This window comes from Prunus dulcis, chromosome 2 (genome assembly GCF_902201215.1).
Source record: "Prunus dulcis chromosome 2, ALMONDv2, whole genome shotgun sequence".
Taxonomy (NCBI): domain Eukaryota; kingdom Viridiplantae; phylum Streptophyta; class Magnoliopsida; order Rosales; family Rosaceae; genus Prunus; species Prunus dulcis.
The window spans coordinates 8,599,719-8,621,277 of NC_047651.1; the positions used below are offsets into that span (position 1 = coordinate 8,599,719).

At 39.5% G+C, this 21,559-nt stretch overlaps 1 protein-coding gene across 2 annotated transcripts; it reads right to left on the bottom strand.

The window, feature by feature from the left end:
- Positions 1-11,613: 11,613 nt before the first annotated feature.
- Positions 11,614-20,937, bottom strand: LOC117617760 (nuclear pore complex protein NUP1). Of its 2 annotated transcripts, XM_034347283.1 has the most exons (9): positions 20,477-20,937; positions 19,305-19,351; positions 18,020-18,135; positions 17,282-17,483; positions 16,832-17,134; positions 16,469-16,558; positions 15,647-16,396; positions 14,664-15,166; positions 11,614-13,803 (listed from the first exon to the last, which is right to left on the bottom strand). In XM_034347283.1, the coding sequence occupies exons 1-9, from the start codon at positions 20,745-20,747 to the stop codon at positions 12,168-12,170; spliced, it is 3,918 nt and encodes a 1,305-aa protein (XP_034203174.1). In that variant the 5' UTR covers positions 20,748-20,937; the 3' UTR covers positions 11,614-12,167. The 2 variants fall into 2 exon arrangements, with proteins under 2 accessions (XP_034203174.1, XP_034203175.1); XM_034347284.1 differs by lacking the exons at positions 19,305-19,351; positions 20,477-20,937 and adding an exon at positions 18,319-19,240 and having other exon boundaries at positions 18,020-18,164.
- Positions 20,938-21,559: the final 622 nt, after the last annotated feature.

The window sequence follows — 21,559 nt, forward strand, 5'->3', positions numbered from 1 at the left end:
ATCAAGTTCAGAACCGTAATAAAACTTACTCAAGATCAAATAAAGAAACTTATTCAAATAAATTCATTTCTAAAAAACTTATTTATATAAAATCAATATAAACTCATTTATAAAACTTATTTATATAAAATCACATCAAATCATTCATGAAATCTGATTTATGAAAGAAAGTCCACTCACAGATGGTCCAAGCTACTGCGACCCTTCGAAGGTCTCCTTTGCAATTTTGTCGGGTTCCTGGTGCCTGATTATCCATAACGATTAAATTAATAAACTGCTGAATAAAACGAATTCCAATTAAACACCCTGCCCCCGGCTCCTAAAATACGTACTTTTCGATTCAAAATACTCATATGCCCACACTAGCCTTTTCGGATAGTTGGACCAGTTTTGGGAGGTCCGATACTTAGCTAAGCGATAACTATCAGATCGGCCGACCTGGGACCCGTGGGGTCCACGGTCTCCGATGGCCAATCTGGACTTCCCTGAAGGTTTCTCATAGAACGGGAACCATGTTCTGCGAATTTGGTCCGAATTGGACGGTCGGATTGACCAAAATCGCGTTATCGCTTAAAATCCTAACCCTAGCCCCAGGGTTCGCGATTCCGGAGTATCCGGGACTCCGATTCGCGATCCGTCGAATCCTACATAATCCTGAAATCACGTGGACCGACATATCCAAAATTCAGCGCGGTCGAACGGTTAAACAACACTGCACTCACGGATCGCGCGATATGGAAAATCCGTTCGGGGCTCAAACGGACTCCGAATTGAGATCCGCGAAATCCTACGCACTCGTGACGACACGAGGGTCACAAAACTGCACAGGATTTCATCACTACCGTCGCCCACGCGCTCCAGCTCGCGCGGGCAGCTTTGGGTAGCGATTTCGGATGGCCGAAAAATCTTGGAACCAAGACTCCAAACTCCTACCCTAGGTAAAACACCCCATTTGGAGTCACTTTTGTTCTTGGACCACCCCCAAAAAGTGACCATAAATAGTAGTTTCGAAGGGCCGAAGTTTCGGCCAAACTTCAAGTCGAAAATCGAACCCCTTAACGCTAAAATCGATCGAAGCCCATATACCCATCAGCTAGAGCACGAAAAATAGCACAAAAACCATACCTTACTCGATCGATTTGGTGGAGAAACGAGGCAGAATTTCGAGCTGGAAGTTCAGGTGGCTTCGGACGAAACGCCGTCGGAAAGCATGGTCTTCCGGCCAGATTCCGGCACCCCCGAGTCTGGGGTTGGTCGGAAAAGAACGGCGGTTGAGTCACGGTTCCAACGGTACCCACGGCGGAGATCGGTTCCAAGTGTGGTGGCCGTGGCGACGTCGAAAGTGAGCGAAGGTCGGCTGCTGGCAAAATCGCGAGGAGAGAGAGAGAGCTGACGGGGGAGAGAGAGAGGGGTATATAAATCTGACTTTTTGGCCAAATTACCATTTTGCCCTTCGCAGTTTTTAGACCATAACTTCTTCGTTACAGCTCCGATTCGGGTCTACTCCGTGTCTACGAACTCCTTTCGCCGTGCTCTACGCAATGGCGTAAGCGAAATTCCCAAATTCTTTCTCGATCAAAAAGTCAAATTTTCCCCATTAAAATATGCGAGGGCAATTTGGTCATTTTGCTAAAAGATATTTTCCTTACCTTTCTAGATATTTCTTTCTTTTTAGATATTTTGTTTTGGGTTCTTACAATCTACCCCCCTTATAAAAATTTCGTCCTCGAAATTTGCATCTCTGTCCTTCTAGGAGGGGAGAAGAACTGCTCTTGCATTGGCTACTCGGGTTACTATACTGCACATCTCACTGAAAGCTAATTACTTTTTCTTCAAAAATCTGAACTGCTTGTTTTCTACACGTTCTATAATCTCATTGGGTCCAATCTAGCTAGGATTTGGCTCCCTGACTTCCTTAAATCTCATTTCACCTTCCTCAGGCGATAACTATCGAGAATACTTATCTGAAGATCCTTCTTCCAATATCTGCCTAACTCCTTGTCAATCCTGGATTACTTAGAGTTTTTTTTTCTGCCTAATTCAATCAGGTTCTTTATTTCCTACAATACCTCCAGATTTCAATGAATCTTACTTAACATTCTATCTTCATACTTGGGTGATCCATACTATATCTCGAGTAAGGCATCTATTGGAAACATTTAATTCAAGGAAATCCAACAACTATCACTTAAGGCATACTCTCAAACCAACATCTTTTTACTCAAATCGTTCTGAAACTGTAGTACGTTATGTTCCAATAACCTTCCCACAATTTGAGTCATTTTCTTAAACTGGTCGTCTATCTAGAGTAAATTGTGGTATTAAACTGAAATCAAGGCCCAAAAGCTTCTTTTTACCTGAGTCCAGCTGAAATCTAACCTGGATTTCTAATTCTAAATTATAGAGACTGATATTCCACTAGCAGGGCCCAGAACGGTACCTACCACACCTGGCACATTAGAGCAACTTCTCTTGTCAGAGCCTATCAACACCTGTCTCTTCATGTTTTTGGCTACACCGGCCCCAGCACAATTTCTAACACTACTACACTGACAGGTGCTTTCACTGGAACTAGCTTCAGGTCGGCAGCTTCCATACTTACGACCATTCGATGCCCGGAAACTATGATCACTACTGTTGATACCTTTCTTCAACTTTTTCTGATTCAAATTACCTATTTCCAAATATTGTGCACAAGGTGCACCCCAGGCTTTGCCCATTATCTGACTGGGACCGCCATCACCACGGTATCAATAATAACTAACTACTAACTGATCACCATACCTTGAGTGGAGGTTTTTAACTTTATCATAACCAGGTACTACCTCTTACTTCCCATTTTCTATTACTAGAAACAGTACGTGGAATCTTTTTCTCGTATTCGGTTTCAACCGTTATCCTCTATCCTGCTGCAAAAACTCATGTATTCACATCACATCCCACCAATACTTTACTCTTCTGTAAAACACCCATGACATTCATAATTTACTCTATTCCTTTCAATCCAATCGTCCTTTACTACTAAGGACAACAATTTCCAGAATTTATAGCTCTCATCCTTTTTACTGTAACCACCTATCTCACAGATGGTTCTCTAGCTGACGAAAGCTTGGGCTAACACCTCCAGGGTCTATTGAATGTTTGGATCTCCCTGTTTACTAAGCACAATAGGTACGGCTCCTGACGAGCCTCTAACAACCGATTACTCTACCGGTTCAAACATCCGTGCCATTCCTGTCCAACTTGGGAATCTCATCCCCTTACGTCGGGATAACTATCTAATTTTCCTACGGATACCACCACCATTTGGGCCCAACTTGAGAAGAGAACGAGGATGCACAGAGTGCAAAGTCTACAGGAAGTAAAACCTATGCTCTGATACCAAATTGACAGGACCCGACCCAATTTCCACTTTGGAATTCGAGCCAAGTCCCGTGCGTATCCGACACCTGGCGAATGTCGGGCACAAGGGACCTTTTTACCCTTCTTGCTTCAACTCTTCTTTAAAATTCCCTTAGACTTCTGCCGAAAATTCGGCAGAGTCTCCCTTGTATTTTGACCATTCCCAAAACTTTTCACCTGTTAAACATTCAAATAATCCACACCAACTGCCAGAATAATTCAAATAACAAAATCCCAACTCCAGTTTTCTTTTCAGTTTCAACGAGATATCAGAGCATTTTCTAAATTTCAAGGTTTTTAGGGATTTTCTATAAACTCTACCTGACTTGAAGCGCTGAGGTTATGAGTGGCCCGGTGGTGGATCCTGCATACGTCTACAGCCTGGGGGTAAAACAGTTTGAAGATGTGAGTGGACCAACATAAGAATTCTTGAAAACAGTTTAATAATCAAAATAACCCCCTCTATAGAAATGGTTAAATAAACTGAATACGCACCTTCCATTGAAAGCTTACTAAACTCAAAGCATTTCATATAAATTATAATCAAACTCGATGAATTTTATTCAAAAGCACTGAAATCAAGGTTGTATAAAACACTGAAATCAAATTTGTATAAAAGCACTGTACTCGAGCCTTGCATAACTAAACAAACTGTATAAATGTATTAATGCCTGGAAAATCAGAAAAGCTGATATAAAACAACTGAAAATCATAATTAAATAAAAGAAACTCAAAATCCTTTGAAAATACCACCTATTTGTACCCCTGTCATAACCGTCAATTCCCTGGCAGGTCTCGGGCGTCACACAGGCTACCTGAGCCACAAACTGGCGAAATCAGGGGACTATGATCAACCTGTCCCGCCGGCAGATTCCTCGATGACACCAAGTCAACTCGAGTTGCTCTGGCAGGATGCAGGGGACCGTAGTCAGCCTGATCCGCAAATCCTGGCAGGTCTCGGGGACACAAAGTCAGCCGAGCCGCAATCCTGGCAGGTCTCGGGACACCAAGTCTGCCGAGCCGCAAATCCTGGCACTCACGGTTCGAGCGTCCCCGAAACTCGTGAGGTAAAGTCAAGTGCACTGACTGAACTATAATCAGACTGGATGTCCGTAGACATCGGTCCGACTCTGGGTAATCACCATAAAAAAAAAATGGGTACGAGGTGGGTTTAAAAATAGATTCCTTTTAGAAAATCCGATTAAAACTGAAATCTCAGGTTGTGCTGCTATCTCATCTAATTTCAACCTCAAACTCTGTTTCTATAACTTATAAATAAGCAGCACAGATTTATAGAACTGTTACTATACTGATCATGTTCAGAATCGTAATAAAACTTACTCAAAGACCAAATAAAGAAACTTATTCAAATAAATTCATTTCTAAAAACTTATTTATATAAAATCAATATAACTCATTTATAAAACTTATTTATATAAAATCACATCAAATCATTTATGAAATCTGACTTAAGAAAGAAGGTCCACTCACAGATGGTCCGAGCTACTTCGACCCCTCGAAGGTCCTTTTTTCAATTCTGTCGGGCTCCTGGTGCCTGGTTACCCCGAAAGATTAAATTAATAAATTGCTGAATAAAACGAAATTCAACTAAACACCCTGTCCCCGGCTCCTAAAAATACGTGCTTTTCAATTCAAAATACTCCTATGCCCACATTAGCCTTTTTCAACGCTTGGAACAGTTTTGGGAGGTTCGACGTTCAGCTTAAGCGATAAGCCGTCAGATCAGCCGACCCGGGACCCGTGGGGTCCACGGTGTCCGATGGCCAATCTGATCATCCCTGAAGGTTTCTCATATAGCGGGAACCCTGTTCTGCGAATTTGGTCCGAATCGGACGGTCGGATTGGCCAAAATCGCATTATCGCTTAAAACCCTAACCCTAGCCCCAGGGTTCGCGATTCCGGAGTATCCGGGACTCCGATTCGCAATCCGTCGAATCCTGCGTGATCCTGAAATCACGTAGACCGACATATCCAAAATTCAGCGCGATCCAACGATTAAACGGTACTGCACCCACGGATCGCGCGATATGGAAAATCCGTTCGGGGCTCAAACGGACTCCGAATCGAGATCCGCGAAATCCCACACGCTCGTGACGACACGAAGGTCACAAATCTGCACAGAATTATATCAGTACCCTCGCCCACGCGCTCCAGCACGCGCGGGCAGCTTTGGGTGTCCAAAGCGATACCGGGTGGCCGAAAAATCTCAGAACCAAGACTCCAAACTCCTACCCTAGGTAAAACACCCCATTTGGAGTCACTTTTGTTCTTGGACCACCCCCAAAAAGTGACCATAAATAGTAGTTTCGAAGGGCCAAAGTTTCGGCCAAACTTCAAGTCGTAAATCGAACCCCTTAGCGCTAAAATCGATCGAAGCCCATATACCCATCAGCTAGAACACGAAAAATAGCTGAGAAACCATACCTTACTCGATCGATTTGGTGGAGAAACGAAAGAGAATTTCGAGCTGGAAGTTTGGGTAGCTTCGGACGAACCTCCGTCGGAAAACACGATTTTCCGGCCAGCTCAGGGCGGCCCCGGGGTGGAGGTTGGTCAGGTTGTGACGGCGACACGGAGGCGGACCCGATGGTACCCACGGCGGAGATTGGCTCAGCCTGTGGTGGCCGGGCCGTCGCCGAGAAGGCGAAGGGTCGCACGGCCCTGTTTCTCGCGGGAGAGAGAGAGGAAGAGAGAGAAAGTGGGGGGGGAGAGAGAGAGAGAGAGAGAGGGGTATAAAAATCTGACTTTTTGGCCAAATTACCATTTTGCCCTTCGCGGTTTTTAGACCATAACTTCTTCGTTACGGCTCCGATTCAGATCTACTCCGTGTCTACGAACTCCTTTCGTCGCGCTCTACGCAATGGCGTAAGCGAAATTCCCAAATTCTTTCTCGATCAAAAAGTCAAATTTTCCCCCATTAAATAATGCGAGGGCAAAATTGTCTTTTTGCAAGAAGATATTTTCCTTACTTTTTAGATATTTTCTTCCTTTTTAGATATTTTGTTTTGGGTTCTTACATATAGTCCTAGGAATATATAAGTGGACATGAGAACTATTTGCATACATCAAGACTTATCATGGTCCCTAATCCTGAATATGTTTCTGGCCATAGAAGTATCAATTGGGTGTTGATATTCCGCCAAGACAAGTACACATAGTATCTTCTCTATATGTAGAGAATGATGAGGTCTCAAGTCATTGAGTGTAGCGACACCTAAATATGTGTATAGGTACTTGCATGAGAACAAGGACACTGAATGCAATCAAATACATGAGTTCTAGAATAGAAATCTTTACTCATATGTCAAACTAGAACTCATAGATTGCAATGCAATGGTGCAAACTAATCCTTAGACCCGAGACATCATAGATATCTTGTGGCTATGTTGTATGTCTTTGAGGGTACTATATAGTTGTGTTGTGGAAGACATGACCTAAAAGTGCCTATCAGGACTCTTAATAAAGTCATGAAGACAAATGAATGTACAACAAGGCTACTCTCAGTAAGGAGAGAGAATATTCAAAGGATATGATTGATCAAATCTCTACGCATAGTAGTGGATAAGATTTGAAAGAAGAAGTTTTAAAATCTTACCAGGATAATCATATAAAGGAATAATTCAAATTAGGATATTTGAAATTAGATTCCAATATCTAATAATGTGAAGAAGGAGTATTGTATAAGCGAAAGATTCAATTGCATTGTCATTCCAATTTGAATAAGTTCTTCCCTACACCTTATTTAGCTCGAATAACTATGACATGTTGCTAGTCAATCATGGTTTGTGGAAGACCTAAAAGGATCAAACATAATTGACATTTACTAATGGGAGCTGATTTTCCCACTCCCTTTTTCTCTACTTACACTCCCTTTTATTTTTTAATATTTTTTAATTAATTTTATTTTTTTTGTTCTTTTTATTTCCTATTCTACCCTCACCACCTAAACCCTTTTGATAAAAATACTCAAAACCCCCCACGCCTCCACCCCTCATATTCTTCTGCCCCACCGCACCACCGCCCAGCCCCCTTCCTAATCTCCACCCATGGGAGGACCCACAAAGGCTAAATCTGGCCTCCCTCATCCCCGTGCCCCCAGCTTCATCATCACTGCAAACAAACCACAAGAATCGCAGTGACCACCCATGCCTCAACCTGCACAACCAAATCGTATCACAGCGTTAACACTCACAAAATCGAATTCGCCCCCACTTTCCCAGCACCTCATTAAGTCGAACTCGCCCTTATTTCAAAAACCTAATTCTCTACTCTCTATGCAAATTTAAAAACAAAAAATTGAAAAGAGGGAATGGATTCAATCCAGTACAATAATTTTCCCTTTGTGCCTTAACTTGTATTTGGTTAGAGAGTGAAATAGGGCTGATGGGATCTGGCTGGGGGTGGTGGTGGACATCGAAGAGGAACATGAGCTTTGGAGAGGTTGTGGTGAGCTTTTGTTGTTGGGGGTGGGCATGTGGGTGGGGGAAGAAGGAAAGACATAACACAGAGGGAGACGAGGTGGGTGGTGGGTTATGTGTGGTTAGCTTGAAAGAGAAAGATCAAAGATCATTAGCTTAATATTACAGGAGCTGAAATTAAATTCACAAATTTTCTATTTTGTTTTTTATTTTCTGTTAACTTCTTAATTTCAATTATCAAAAAATCTTAATTCAGTAAGGATAGAATAGGAAAGAGAAAGAATAAAAAAGAACAAAATTAATTAAAAAATATTAAAAAATAAAAGGGAGTGTAAGTGGAGAAAAGGGGAGTGGGAAAATCAGCTCCCTTACTAATATGAAGAATTAAATAGTGAGATTTAATTAACAAATCAACTCATAGAAGTTGAGTAAACTCACTACCTTGCTATAAGGAACCTAGAATCGCACACCGTGAAATGAAATTAGACGTACAACTGAACAGAGAAAAAAACTAGGAGTCCAAAGTCAAAGTCAACGATCAAGTCAAAGTCAACATGTTTGACTGGAGCATTTGACAAAGTCAAATTAGTAAGACCATGATAGTGGTTTAATAGTGGTTTAAGAGTTAAATCATCATTCATAATTAAGAGTTGATTATGGAATAATTTTGACATAAGGAATTGGGCCCAAGGATAAGTGTTGTATGACAACACAAATATAAGGACCCAAGTGAAGCCCACTCCCTCAATCATGGATGGCTATAGGGAGAGAATTTATCTCCCTTCCCTTTACGTGCTTTTCCTATAAAAGCCAAAAGAAGACTCAAAACCTAGTTAGGGTTTTTGGCATTTCACTCTTGGGTTTTTGATGTGTAGGAGAGACATCCTCCCTCTCATCTTTCTTAGACAAAAATTGGTCAAACTTAGAGAAAGACTAGCACCTAAGTTCTCTAGGTTGATTTCTCTTCATCTCTAGTCCTTTTTGGTGTGGTGAAGTAGAGGACTTCACTCTTGGAGTCTTGGGTTGAGGAGCTTGTGAGAAGAGGAAGAAAGGAAGACATTCTCCTACAAAAGTGTTCACTCTTGGCTTGTCCAACAAATAGTCGTCAAGGGTAAACTCTCATACGTTTCTCCCTTTTTCTATTTGTGGCCAAAAATACTATATTATAAGATATTTGGGTTAAAATGAAAAATGTTTAGCTCAACTAGAATAAGCAAAATTAATCCGCCATTATGAATGTTTTTGTGTTATATGTTGTGACTAAATTTATTTCCAAGACATTAGATGCAAAGTTTCCAAGATATATATTATACCAAATCAGATTAAATTATTATCGGAATGAAGTAGGCTAAATGCATATATGTTTTGTTAATTTAATTGGTAAATGGATTCGAAACATAATCTGATTATCGAATTATACTTCCAGATCCATCTCTTATTAATTTCATTGGATTCAAATCAAAATCCGGTCAACTGACAACTGTAGTTATAAATTATACCTAATCTAGCAATATCAAGGTCTGCATTATTCATAATAGACTTATTTCTTAGGCGGTGTTTGGTTCATGGGATATGGGGCTTGGGAATGGGAAATCAAATGTTTTCCTCTGTTTGGTAAGTCTAGACATGGGAAATAGTTGGCTGACACATAGAAAAAAGGGGAGAAAATGAAGCCCTTCTCCCCCCTTGAGTTTCATTTTTCTTCCACTTGGAAACTAAGGGTAGCATTAAACGTGCCTTTTCAATGACTATTTTGTCTTCATTAACAATTTAGAATTACAATATAGCATCAAACGCAATTTTTTATTTTTTTTATTTTGGCCTAATATGGGTATAATTGAAAAATTAAATGAACTTTGTTTTACATTCCTACACAAACCAAACATGGGAAATTAGATAAAGTGGTATTTTCCGGTTGCTTTCCCAACATTACCAAATATGAGAAAAGAATTTTCCATTTCTCATCTCTTGGGAAAACCCATGGGGCCTTAAAGTTGTTTCTCTTTGCACTTATGATTTGACATTTTTTTTCTTTCCACTTATTATTTGACTTATGTACACTAAATGGATGCAACTAAAAAAGAATATTGTTGGGGACACCAAATTTTAGTCCCAAATGAGGTGGCAAAAACCATCATCAATTTTCAATGATCAAGTTTCCAATGTTTCAACAATAAAAAATATTTCCAATATTTATTAATTATGTTAAAAAATGAATTAATTATGAGTAATTAATTTGGTAAAACAAATTTAACATAATAATAATAATGACTTAGTGAACCAAATGTCCCAAAATTGATGAATAGCACCGTATCCCACCACCAACATAACCTACATTGCATCACCTGTTATAAAGCCAATTAATAATTTTTCAATATGGGCATTTGTTTTGTTAAAGATTTGACATGGTTTTTATTTTGGACCTTATAATTTTGAACCTTCCAAAAATTACTTTTAATATGGTCCTAACAATGTTATAAAACATTCAGGGCCTAGGTCGTTGCCCTCGGGACCCATGCCCACGGCGGCCATGGTCAAGACCATTTTCCTTCGTGTCCTATCATGAATATAATACCTATATTGGGTGACCTTGGGACAACTGAAGATCCAGAAGAATGGTTATGGGTTTTCGAAAGATGAAGATGCAAAGGTAAACAAATTATGGAACATTGATTTCTATCATTGTGAATTCCATCATTTATAAATTCTTAGCCTTCCGTTTGGATTTAGAACAATAACTCATGATTTAGATATGTAATTTAAGCAGGGAACTTATTAAATAACGCACCGAAAGATTTCCAAGTTTAATTTCTGTCAAAAGAGTGGTTATTTCGTGATTTTTATTTAGAAACAATTCATTTTTCCTTGTAATTTCTATCAGTTACAAAATTTGACATACATAAATTCAAACATTAAAATTATTAATTGCCAGAAATTTAAACTATGGAAATCCAAATTCCAAATGCATTAGGTTGAAACTGAACATGTTGTTTCAGTGAGGTGGAGAGAATGCAACACAATGCTGGAGTAAATAATTGCCCTGGAACTGGAAGTGCATAATTCATAGGAAAATTACTCATAATTACAGCATGATTTAGGAAATGAAAATATGTGGCTCGATATAGTCCCTTTAAATATGACTTTCTGTTTTATCGTGCATCCATGTACGTTTAACACCATAGTCATCTTGTACTTCAAATTAAAAAGAATTTTTTATTTTTTATTTTTTTAAAAACGAAAAAAAAACTAGTCATCTACCCTTATATTGATTACAGCATGGCTTTTTAATTTTTGCTAAACATTTAGTTCGATGAAATTCTGGATTCCAGGCCGAACTTATATTGATTATTGCAGACAATAACACAAACTCAATCTACTTATTTCAAGTGAAATTCTTAAAACTTTCAGCTCTTTCTAAATATGCTGTCAGGTTTATATAATGCCTTGGACAAAACTGTAACCGGGAAGAGAGCACTGAGACAGAAAAATATCAGTTATCAAAACTTTTCTCAAAATGGAATCACTAAATGAATGAAGGCCAGTGATGGAACAAATTATGCCAGACACATACAAATACAGCACAATTGGGATGAACGATGTTGAAATCTGCTTCCCCTCTAGCATTAACTCTTTTCAATATCAGTCAACACCAATATAAACATGAAATGCGAATATGCTAGCATCAGGCGTAGCCCTTTCGCACACGTAAACACAAAGCAAAAGACACACACTTACAACACAATCATTCAATGCAAGCAAAACACACGATACCTAAAATAAATGCACAATATATTTATTTGGAAAGAAGCTAATTTGATTAAGACCCAAGTAATGTGCTCACTGCTGCATCATGTATCCCCTGCCTCCTGGGAAAAATCAGTAGGCGGCCAGCAGATAAGCTTGGACACATTCACCGCTGTTTCCTTTTATGTTACAAATAGCAGAGTACACAGAAAACAGTTGCTAACACAATTGCCCAGCCAGAAAGCCTAATACCACCTACACTTACTAATACAAAAACATTCACCTACTACATGTACTAATACAAAAGCATAAATGTTCCGACTACAAACTGGTATAAAATTGTGAAAAACCTCTCATTCCAACCACGAAAATTTGGCTCGATTGTAAAAAGAAAGAGGGAAACAATATATATGTAGAGCAAACAGAATAGTCTGATCTTCCTAACCACAGAAGGAAAATTATACCTTCATCAGTATCGAACCAGCAATCTCTTGTATCTAGTCTTGCATATTAAAGTTATTCACCCTCATACAGAGAACAGAGAACCACCACCACACCACCCACATTTTACCACTGATGCTTTCACTTCTTCCGCAGCTTGTTGTGTTTAACCTTCACCATTCTTCGGTTAGACTTGTCACCACCAGTGCCCAATGAGAAGCTCCCCCCTTGACTTGCACCCAAACTGCCCGAAGCCGGAAATGGTGAAGGGTTCTGTGGGTTGGCTGGATTCTGTTGGCTTGAAAATTGGAAGGGATTCGCTGATGGGACTGCAGGTGTAGATCCAAATACAGAGCCAGACTGTGGGTTTGAACCTGGATGTAGACCAAACACCCCAAATACTGGGACTGTAGGCGTAGATGCCTGATTAGTGTCTTCAGCCATGCTGTCTACAAAGTTCATTTGATCATTATTACCCGAGGAACCAAATGGAAAAGCAGGATTTGGGTTCCCAAATGCAGGCTGTGATGGGGCAGTACTAGCTGCAGATGAAGTGAATGGGGACATCGAAGTTGAGGATGCGCCATTGGATGATCCAAACATCATAGATGCCCCATTGGCATTTGTAGAAGAAACTGCAGAAGCTCCAAACGATATAGGTGCCCTGTTTGTAGTAGCAGCAGCAGTTGAGGATCCTCCAAGGACAAAAGGCGCGTTACTAGGAGTAGCAGCAGTCGAGGACCCTCCAAATAGAGTAGGTGCAGAAGTAGCCAAGGATGCTCCATACGAAACCCCAGCTGACAAAGATGTTGTGGAAGCAAATGCAGGAGACTTAGGGGATTCCCAACTGGAACCAAATATGCCAGGAGCAGTACTGCTACTGGAGTTGGCTTCCAATGAGGAAGCAGAAGAACCAAGTCCAGTACTTGCTCCTGAACTAAACAGATTAGGAGCAGAGGTTGAGCCAAACTGTCCAGTACTTCCGGACAACTCGAATGATGGTGAAGCAGCTGATGATGCAATTCCAGTCCGCTGGGAAATAGGAACAGATCCACTGCCAGCACCAAAACGAGTACCCTGGGACTGGTTAGCAGCAGAAGTCGTAGCAGCACCACCACTAACCAATCCAAACATACCACTCCCTGTGCTTGGAATGGCAGCAGATGTGGCAGCAAAAGAGGTGCTGCTTAGATTACCAAAGCCCTTGTCTTCCTTGTTCTTTCCTTCAAAAGAGTCTAAGGAAGAATTTACTGGGACTGGTGTAACTGCAATTGAAGCAGTGCAGGATTCAAATAAAATAGGCGCAGCTGGCATTGAAGGTGCTGGATTTGATCTAGGAACATTGCTACTGTTGGTGGTTACTGCAGTTGAAGCTGTGGAGGATTCAACTTTGAAATTAGGCACAGGTGAAAATGAAGGTGCTGGAGCTGCGCTAGAAACATTGCAACTGTCGGTGGTGACCGCAGTTGCGCTAGCGATGTTGTTACCACTGTTTGTGTTGGCAGTGAGGGTCATGCTACCCGATGAATTTGGACTTGTCAAAAAAGCTGAAGGAACAGAGGGAGAAAATGGAGGGGTTGACCCATTATTTAGGCTTGAATTATTGGAAGGGGTGCCATTGGAGAATATGCCTGTGGTTGATGGTGCTGATGATACAGAGAACACAGCAGTTTCAGGTATCCTAAAAGAGACTCCAGCATTATTCTTATTATCAGCTTTATCTGATTCAAGTGGTTTGAGTACAGAATTTGTTGCAGCAGCTACAACGGCAGATACACTGCAGATGAAAACATTCATAAATAAATAAATAAAACAGTACTTTTTGGGTGAACATAAAAATTAGTAACACCACTACAGAACAAATGATTGAGATTTCCACATGATACCACTGATTACATTTTGAAACGAAAGAGAAAGAGTTAAGAGCTTGTATCAATCACCACCCATCACAGGAGCAGCCCCTCAACCCCCTTTTTAAAACCCTAAATCACCACATAGCTACCAGTACTAGATCTACCCTGACCAAATGAAATTCTGGTGGGGAACAAAAGTACACAAGCATTAAGGCAGAAGGAAACCATAATTTTAAAGGTATTCTAAGCACTTTGTTCCCTCTGTTTTAACTCACCACGGTACGAATGTCTTCAATTGTCTTTCATTCTTTGCTAATAAATAAACGCTTTATCTATCAATATTGCATCATTTTCGCTAACTGCCTTCACCACTAGGAAAGAAGATTGAAAATATAAATCCAAAAACTGCTCACACCAGAACCCACGCTGAACTATACGAAGGTTCCAACAGACGATAGCTTAATTTTTCATTGCCACACTAAGTGAGCACTTGAAACTGACATTTACAGGCAACCTGCCTTCGTGGTATTAGGCCATAAACTACCTTCATGGTCTTCGGACATGCATATCCTCTACCAACTGAATGATATTCATACAGTTCCGATCAATTTGCCCATTCCTTTGAAGGAAAATCCTTAAGAAGCCTAGGTTTGTTTATACACTTCAATCTCTTTTTATCAAGAAAAAATAAGCAAAAGATAAATGCAGCAAACAAGGGCCTTCAACAATACTTTTCAACAATAGGAGAATATTAAAAAGAAAATAGGCAAATTATCATACGGACCTGCTTGAGCTTTCAGGTTTGGGGACTGAAAAGGCACCAGATTTTACGTCAACAGATTCACCAACTGCAGGTGACGAAGCGAAAGCAAACTGTGGCTGTTCAACTTCGTCAACACTCTTAGAGACATAGTTAAACACAGGAGAAGCTGCATCTGAATCCTTCATTGAAGTAACTTTACCCCCAAAGTTAAACATTGAAGGACCAGCATTTGATTCTTCTGGTGGAGCAACTTTATCATATGTAAAGGATGGCTGGGTAGATACCATCTTGCTGAATGACGATTCACTAGAGCCGATAGTGTTGGAGGATGGCTGGGTAGATACCATCTTGCTGAATGACGATGCACTAGAGCCGATAGTGTTGGTGCCATTCTCAGCAGGCACAGACCCATCAGAGAAAGCTGGAGGCTTCTCCAGTGTAGCAGTTGCAGTACCAATACTGCTCTTCTCAGTCGAGAAAGTCTCCACCATAGAATTGTCATCATCATCCAGCTCAAGATAATCCTACAAACCATACCCATAAGGTTCAAATATATCACAGGATAAGGAATTCAATAACAAAGAAATTAATAATATTCATTTGCTAAACATTGAAAGAAATATTAAATCTAGTAAGATTTTCAAATTGGAAGTGATGGAATCTAAATCAATTCCTGCACGAAAACAACCCCCTCATAAACTTGATCTATTTGATCAGCAAACGCTTACTATACAAATCATCTATGAATTTGTAACAAAAACCAATAGCTAGGTAGGTAACTTTCGGGGTTTACAAGTTACAACCTCAGACCACATGGGCCTGACAATTCCAACTAACCCAAGTTGGTGTATGTGCTATGACCAAATTGAAACCAAAATTGGTTATATCATGTCACTCACATTTCAGAGCAGTATAAAGAAGAAAGTAGAAAATTAGGAACTTAGTTTAGTAAAAGACCCCAAGATTATCGGGGAACCATGGATGATAAGAAAGCACAACTATACCTCATGTGCACTCATCCGGAATGCCCGTTTCTTTTGTGGAGGATGAACAGCGTTTGATGCAGTAGAAACTGCAGTTTTAACATTTGGCACAATATCCTTCTTTTCTGTTGTAGAATCTTCACCATTCATTAGTATAGTTGAACTGTCACAAGGAGCTCTAATTCTCGATGGGCCATTTTCTTTAACCTTGTCCTCATTTTCAGAGGTGAAGTCTCGAGCATCTGGTATCAATCGATCAAATGATACATTCAACTTAGAATTACTCTTATTATTATGGACATTATCCATAAATTTTGACGAATCCACATCCTCCAGGCTTTTCAGAGCCTGACCACGTAACATGGATGGTGAAAGCTTAGTTGGCGATTTATCTCTCACAGTATGTAGATTGGTCTCAGATGATTTCTCTTTAGGGGAGACCAACTTATCAAGCTGCTCCAGAATTTTGGAAGCCATCTTGCTGGATTTTGAGGGAACAAAAGAGAAACTTGTACTAGGAACAGCATTGTCCTCATTTTCTGACAATGCGTTATGCTTAGGTTCACCCAATGATAGTGGCTTCCATATTGAAGATGGTGGATTTTGAGCAGCCTCAGAACTTATTCTAGTCCCGCGAATAGAAGAAGTAGTGCTGTATACTGGTGAGCTCAAGCCTCTTGAAGACAGAAGATTAGGTTTTTGACGAATTCTACGAATAGGACCAACAGATCCTACGTCATTGTCTAAGACTGAAAATCTGCGTTTTAAGACCTACAAAAGAAAAAAACAATGAATCTGGATGCAATAAGCACAAAATAAAGTAGTAATCTTCAGACTTCATACCCCTTGTTTAGATCCAGATGGTTGGCTTTGCTCCAATACAGACTGAGAAGACGACGCCCCACCATAAGCATCAACTGTGGACCCAGCACCCTGAAGTACGAGCAAAAGAAAATGTAAGAGCCTCAATCCCAATAAACATTAAAAACCTGAAAGGAACTGTAGTCCTTTTCTTACACCCAGAAATCCCCCAAACCCATTTTGCACATAAGACGGTGAGGCACCCCGCCGAACCCTACAATGCAGGAAACTCTAGCAACTCGATAAATAGGTTGAGGAATACAATCCACATGGGAGCAAACAGGCCTAACCACTCAACTAAACCCTTGTTGGTTGAAAGGAACTATATTCTCATAGCAAACAAACCTTGAATGTTGTAGTTGTGCGAACTCGAGAGTATGGTGTTCGAGCCATATTGTATATAGCAGATCTGCCTCGCGATCTAGGGGTCACAAAACCATTTTCTTGAGCCCCCCCATTGCCAGAAGTCCATGGCACAAGTGACATCATTGGCGATTTTGACTGAATTGGTAGACTGCTCAAAATAGGTGAATCTTCATGGTGTGCTTGACCTCGTAAACCTAACATTGATGGGGATACTTTTGAAGGCCTACTGCCCATGTATGCTTTTGCGAGCTCTGCAGGTGAAGCAACATCTTCATGAAGGACCTGAAGACATTTTGAACCACTAAATGTCAAAAAAGTGCCAAAGTTCAATATGTTACTATTCCACAATTATTTTTAATTAGAGAGTAGCAAGCATGGCTTTCACAAACTCATCAACCCAGTATACAAATGGAAAGCAGGTTATCATACACTTGTATTGACAACAGGGTTTGAAACAAGACGGCTCTCAATCCCATTTTTGTCTTGCACTGGAGTTTTAAGAAATTCCTCCTTTTTGTCATGAGAAACCACTGGCTTTGAAGGCACCACTTCCGACCTTTTCTCTTGATTCTCAATTGGTATATCAACAGTTCTTGAATGCAATAACGCTGTCAATCGATCAATTTCAGATCTGCAGATGTGATTAACATTCAACTCACAGTAAGCACATGTTGCAAGAAAACAAGTTCTCATCCCCACAAGAGGCATGGACGAAATTATAACTATCTCTGAAATTATAAATGCATACGTCATAACCCATCCCATTCAGAAATTTCATTCAAAAGTTCACCTCATCGCCTCTTCTGCCACTCTCTCTCTCTCCCCCTATCTCCCTTTCCCTCCCCGCTCCGTCACCCTCTCCATCTAACTTACCCACACAGGAATACTGGTGTAGAGAAATTAACCCTTCCAATTAAATAGAGCATAGAATTACAGCACCCACCAATATTTATAGTAATTAAATTATACAAAAAACACACACACATCACCATATAAATCATTCGCTTTGCATACCAGTGACTGATAAACACAGTTTTCCTGATGTACGGCTACATTTAGATTATTATAAGCACTTTCTACGAAAGATTAACAAAAATATACTACCTAGTGCTAGTACATAATAACTTGTCTGGGCCAAACATAAAAAGCAAAAATATAAAAACTTGCCTGGTAAAAGTTTTTTGCTCTAAAATTTGTTTGAGCTCAGTGAACTCGCCTCCATCAGCAGTAGTACTTGGACCAGCACTTTGATCAACTGTGCCTTTTTGCACTCCTGGAGGATACTGTACAACAGGCATTACATACAGAAGACATATCAAGATGATTTACATGCAGAATAACATTATCAAAACCATAAAAATAAAATGATAAACCTAAAAATTGAATTTCATTGAAACTTGTTCAGCTTAAAAATATATATATAATAGCACACCACCATAACTCAATTAAAATAATTTATAATTGACAAAGGACTAAAGAAACAATAATTAATTCTCATTCAATGGGTGCATATTGGCCCAAAAATATAGTTTGCCTCATGCAACCACTTGTGGCTTTGGGTAACAGAAAGAAACTCTCAGGAAACAGGGTACGAGACATGCACTAAGTTTCCTTTTTAAAATCTCATTGAACAGTAACCCAGATGCTTTACGTCGGTGCATTTCTAGACAACAGAATAATTATTAGCAACACAAAATGTGGATCTGTAACATGGACTACTCTTATACCAAAAAATAAACATGGATGAATAATTAAACCAAAAACAAAGAAAAAATTGATTAGATCAACCAACATGAACAGGTTCAACAAGTATTGACTCACTTCAACCGACATGAATTCCACAAACTGAGCAGTTTGACCGGTTAAAATGTCCATCCCTATTCAGCAACGAAACCAGGATGTTTTCTTCTTCTTTTTTCTGTCAGTTTTTTTTACTCTATTATGTCTTTCTGTCTTCATTTCTTGCGATTACAAGCAGTTTTTTCTTATCAATTCTAGACTTTATTAATGGACCAACTAGATACCAAGATCATGTCTTCCAACAGAACTTTAGCCAAATAAACCCAACTGCACTTATATTTCCTTAACCCCCTAAATTATTCTAACACTGGACCAAGAGGAAATTAGAGCGCCAAAATTCCTGTTCACCTAACTTTCTAATTTAAAACTATGATCTTACATCAATCATCAAAATTTGTAACTGATGGGAAGTAAAAAAAAGGTTGCATGCTTATAATACTCAAACATAGGGCAAAACGTAGATCCAAGTGTCATGTACTGCCTACAACTCATAATTTCAGAAAAGAATACTGTAATGTTACCTACAAACAGAATGTTTAACACAACATGAGTATAAAGCTTAATAATAGAATAAAAAGGTATGGGATCCCAGTTACTAGAACAAAGCACACTGAGTGCAAAGAATAGAAATATACAACACCTTTACACTTACCATGGTAACATCTTCTTTGCCCTTGATCCTTACTTCATGATTTACCCCTGGTAAAGTAACAGAAGATTAAATTCATGAAAAATTGGCAAAGAAACCAACAAAGCAATCACAGTCCTTTTCAGAGAACAAGACAGAAAGGAGTTCATGATAGCTAATCATTATTCTGTTATAAATGAACTGACATCTTATAATAGAAAGTACAAGGCATTCAAGATAACATTAACATACACGCAACAACTGCGAGCAAAATAATTTGACATTTCGCTTTCATATCTCATTCAAGAAACCAAAGGAGCCAACAACCAGCTAAAATTTAAAGTCACGACGACAGCTAAAGAAATATCATCCTACAAAGAAAGCTTCTAAAGCAAGCAATCTTATGTATTCTCAGGAACTTCAAATTTTCCCCAAAACCCAAATCTACAAAGGAAAAAATACGGGTGATATGGCAGTCACAAATAAAACAAAAAAACTAATCAAGGCAGAAACTTCAACAGGCTCTTTCGGATAAAGTTCAACTGGCTCTTTCAGATAAAACACCAATACCAGAGACTGTATGAATGCAAAAGACGATGTACTATCAAGCATCACTCTTAAAAGAAGCACACCTGACTCATACCAATTTACATGTTAAATAACTAAACCAGCAGTAGAATATAAGGGGTGCAAGGACTTTATGCCTTCCTCCTATCAAAAATAAAGGATTCATATGTCTTCCAAATAGGGTAACTGTGCATGCATTATTTGAAATTCAGACCCACTCGAATTTAGGATTCGGTCAATTACAATTTCAATCGTTTATCGTTGAACATTCATGTCCTAACAAGTTTTTCCTGAAGACCCCACAATTATTATAATGAACCTAATGAATTCGAGATCTGATATCCCACAACACAAAAACAACTTGCATAACCCAACATGAAGCAACCAACTACCCAAATTCAACCCTCACATGGCCCCAGGAAATTAATTGTTAAGACAAATTGAAACAAAATTAGCTTTGAAATCAGCAAAAACATAACAAAAGGCGTCCCAAATAAAGAAACCCAACTCCCACATTTGATTGAACAAAGCGCCCAAAACTTAGGCCGCAACTTATGTCACAACTAAGAAACCACAAAAGCCATTAGCATAGTAAACAAAGGTAGTCTCGAGAGCAGAAAAAGCCGAACCTGTCGAAGGCGACTGAGGCGGTGGAAGGCGTCTGCGAAAGACGGAGGAAAAGAGGCGGTGGGCGCTGTAGGAGATGAGCCGCTGAGCCGGATCGACGAGCTTCGAGAGCCAGCCATCGTTGGCGGTGCTAGGGTTTCGCAGTGACGTGGGCGGCCGATCGTATGGCGTCGAATGGGAGGTCCTTCGAAACGGCGTCTTCCGAAACTTGCCTCCCGCTCCCATTCCTTCATACGCCTGCTTCTGCTTCTCTTCCCGCGCGGCCGCCGCCATGAGAGAGAGAGAGAGAGAGAGAGAGAGAGAGAGAGAGCGCTAGGGTTTCAAATATTTTGGGAGTAGAGAGAGAAAAGGATGCGACAGCAAATTAGGGTTTTTAATTGCACCGAGAGCGTGGAATTGAAAGTGGTCGATAGGATATTTTACCAAAATAAAATTATTTGTTGTCAGGCAAGCGCGAGAGAGAGAGAGAGAGAGAGAGAGAATTATCTGACAGGTTTCCGATGACATCTTTCTTTTTTATTTTATACCATCGAAGGCTAAAACTAAAAAGGGAAAGGAAATTCCCAAACCCACAAAAATGTTGAATTTTTGTAATTATTTTTTCTCAATTTTTAATTCCGAAAGGGAAACCATTAAAATGTAGGACTCTTTATGTGAGAGAGAAAAGTTCAAAAAAAGAGTTTTTTTTTTTTTTTTAAGAATTTCAGAAAAGAGTTTAAGTTCTATCACATCATATGATTGTGAAAAATAGTTGAAAATCTATATATAAACGCAAAAGTGAATTTAGGTTTTAGCTATAAAAAAAATTTCACTTTTGAAAAAAGCCAAAGTTTTTTCAAAAAAGACAGAAAAACCTCTCAACTTTCAAACAAAAGACATGCAAATGTAAAGGATTCCTTAAGAAATCCAAAAATAAATAAGGGCAATCTTGTCCATTTTTGCTTCTTTTCAAAAAAATTTCTCTCTCTTTTGGCCTTTTCCAAAGTCTCTCTTAAAGCATAGAATGGTAAACCTTCAAAATACCAAAAAATGTCTTTGATTAATGCAAACATTAAGAATTAAAATTATTAATTAAATGAGGATAA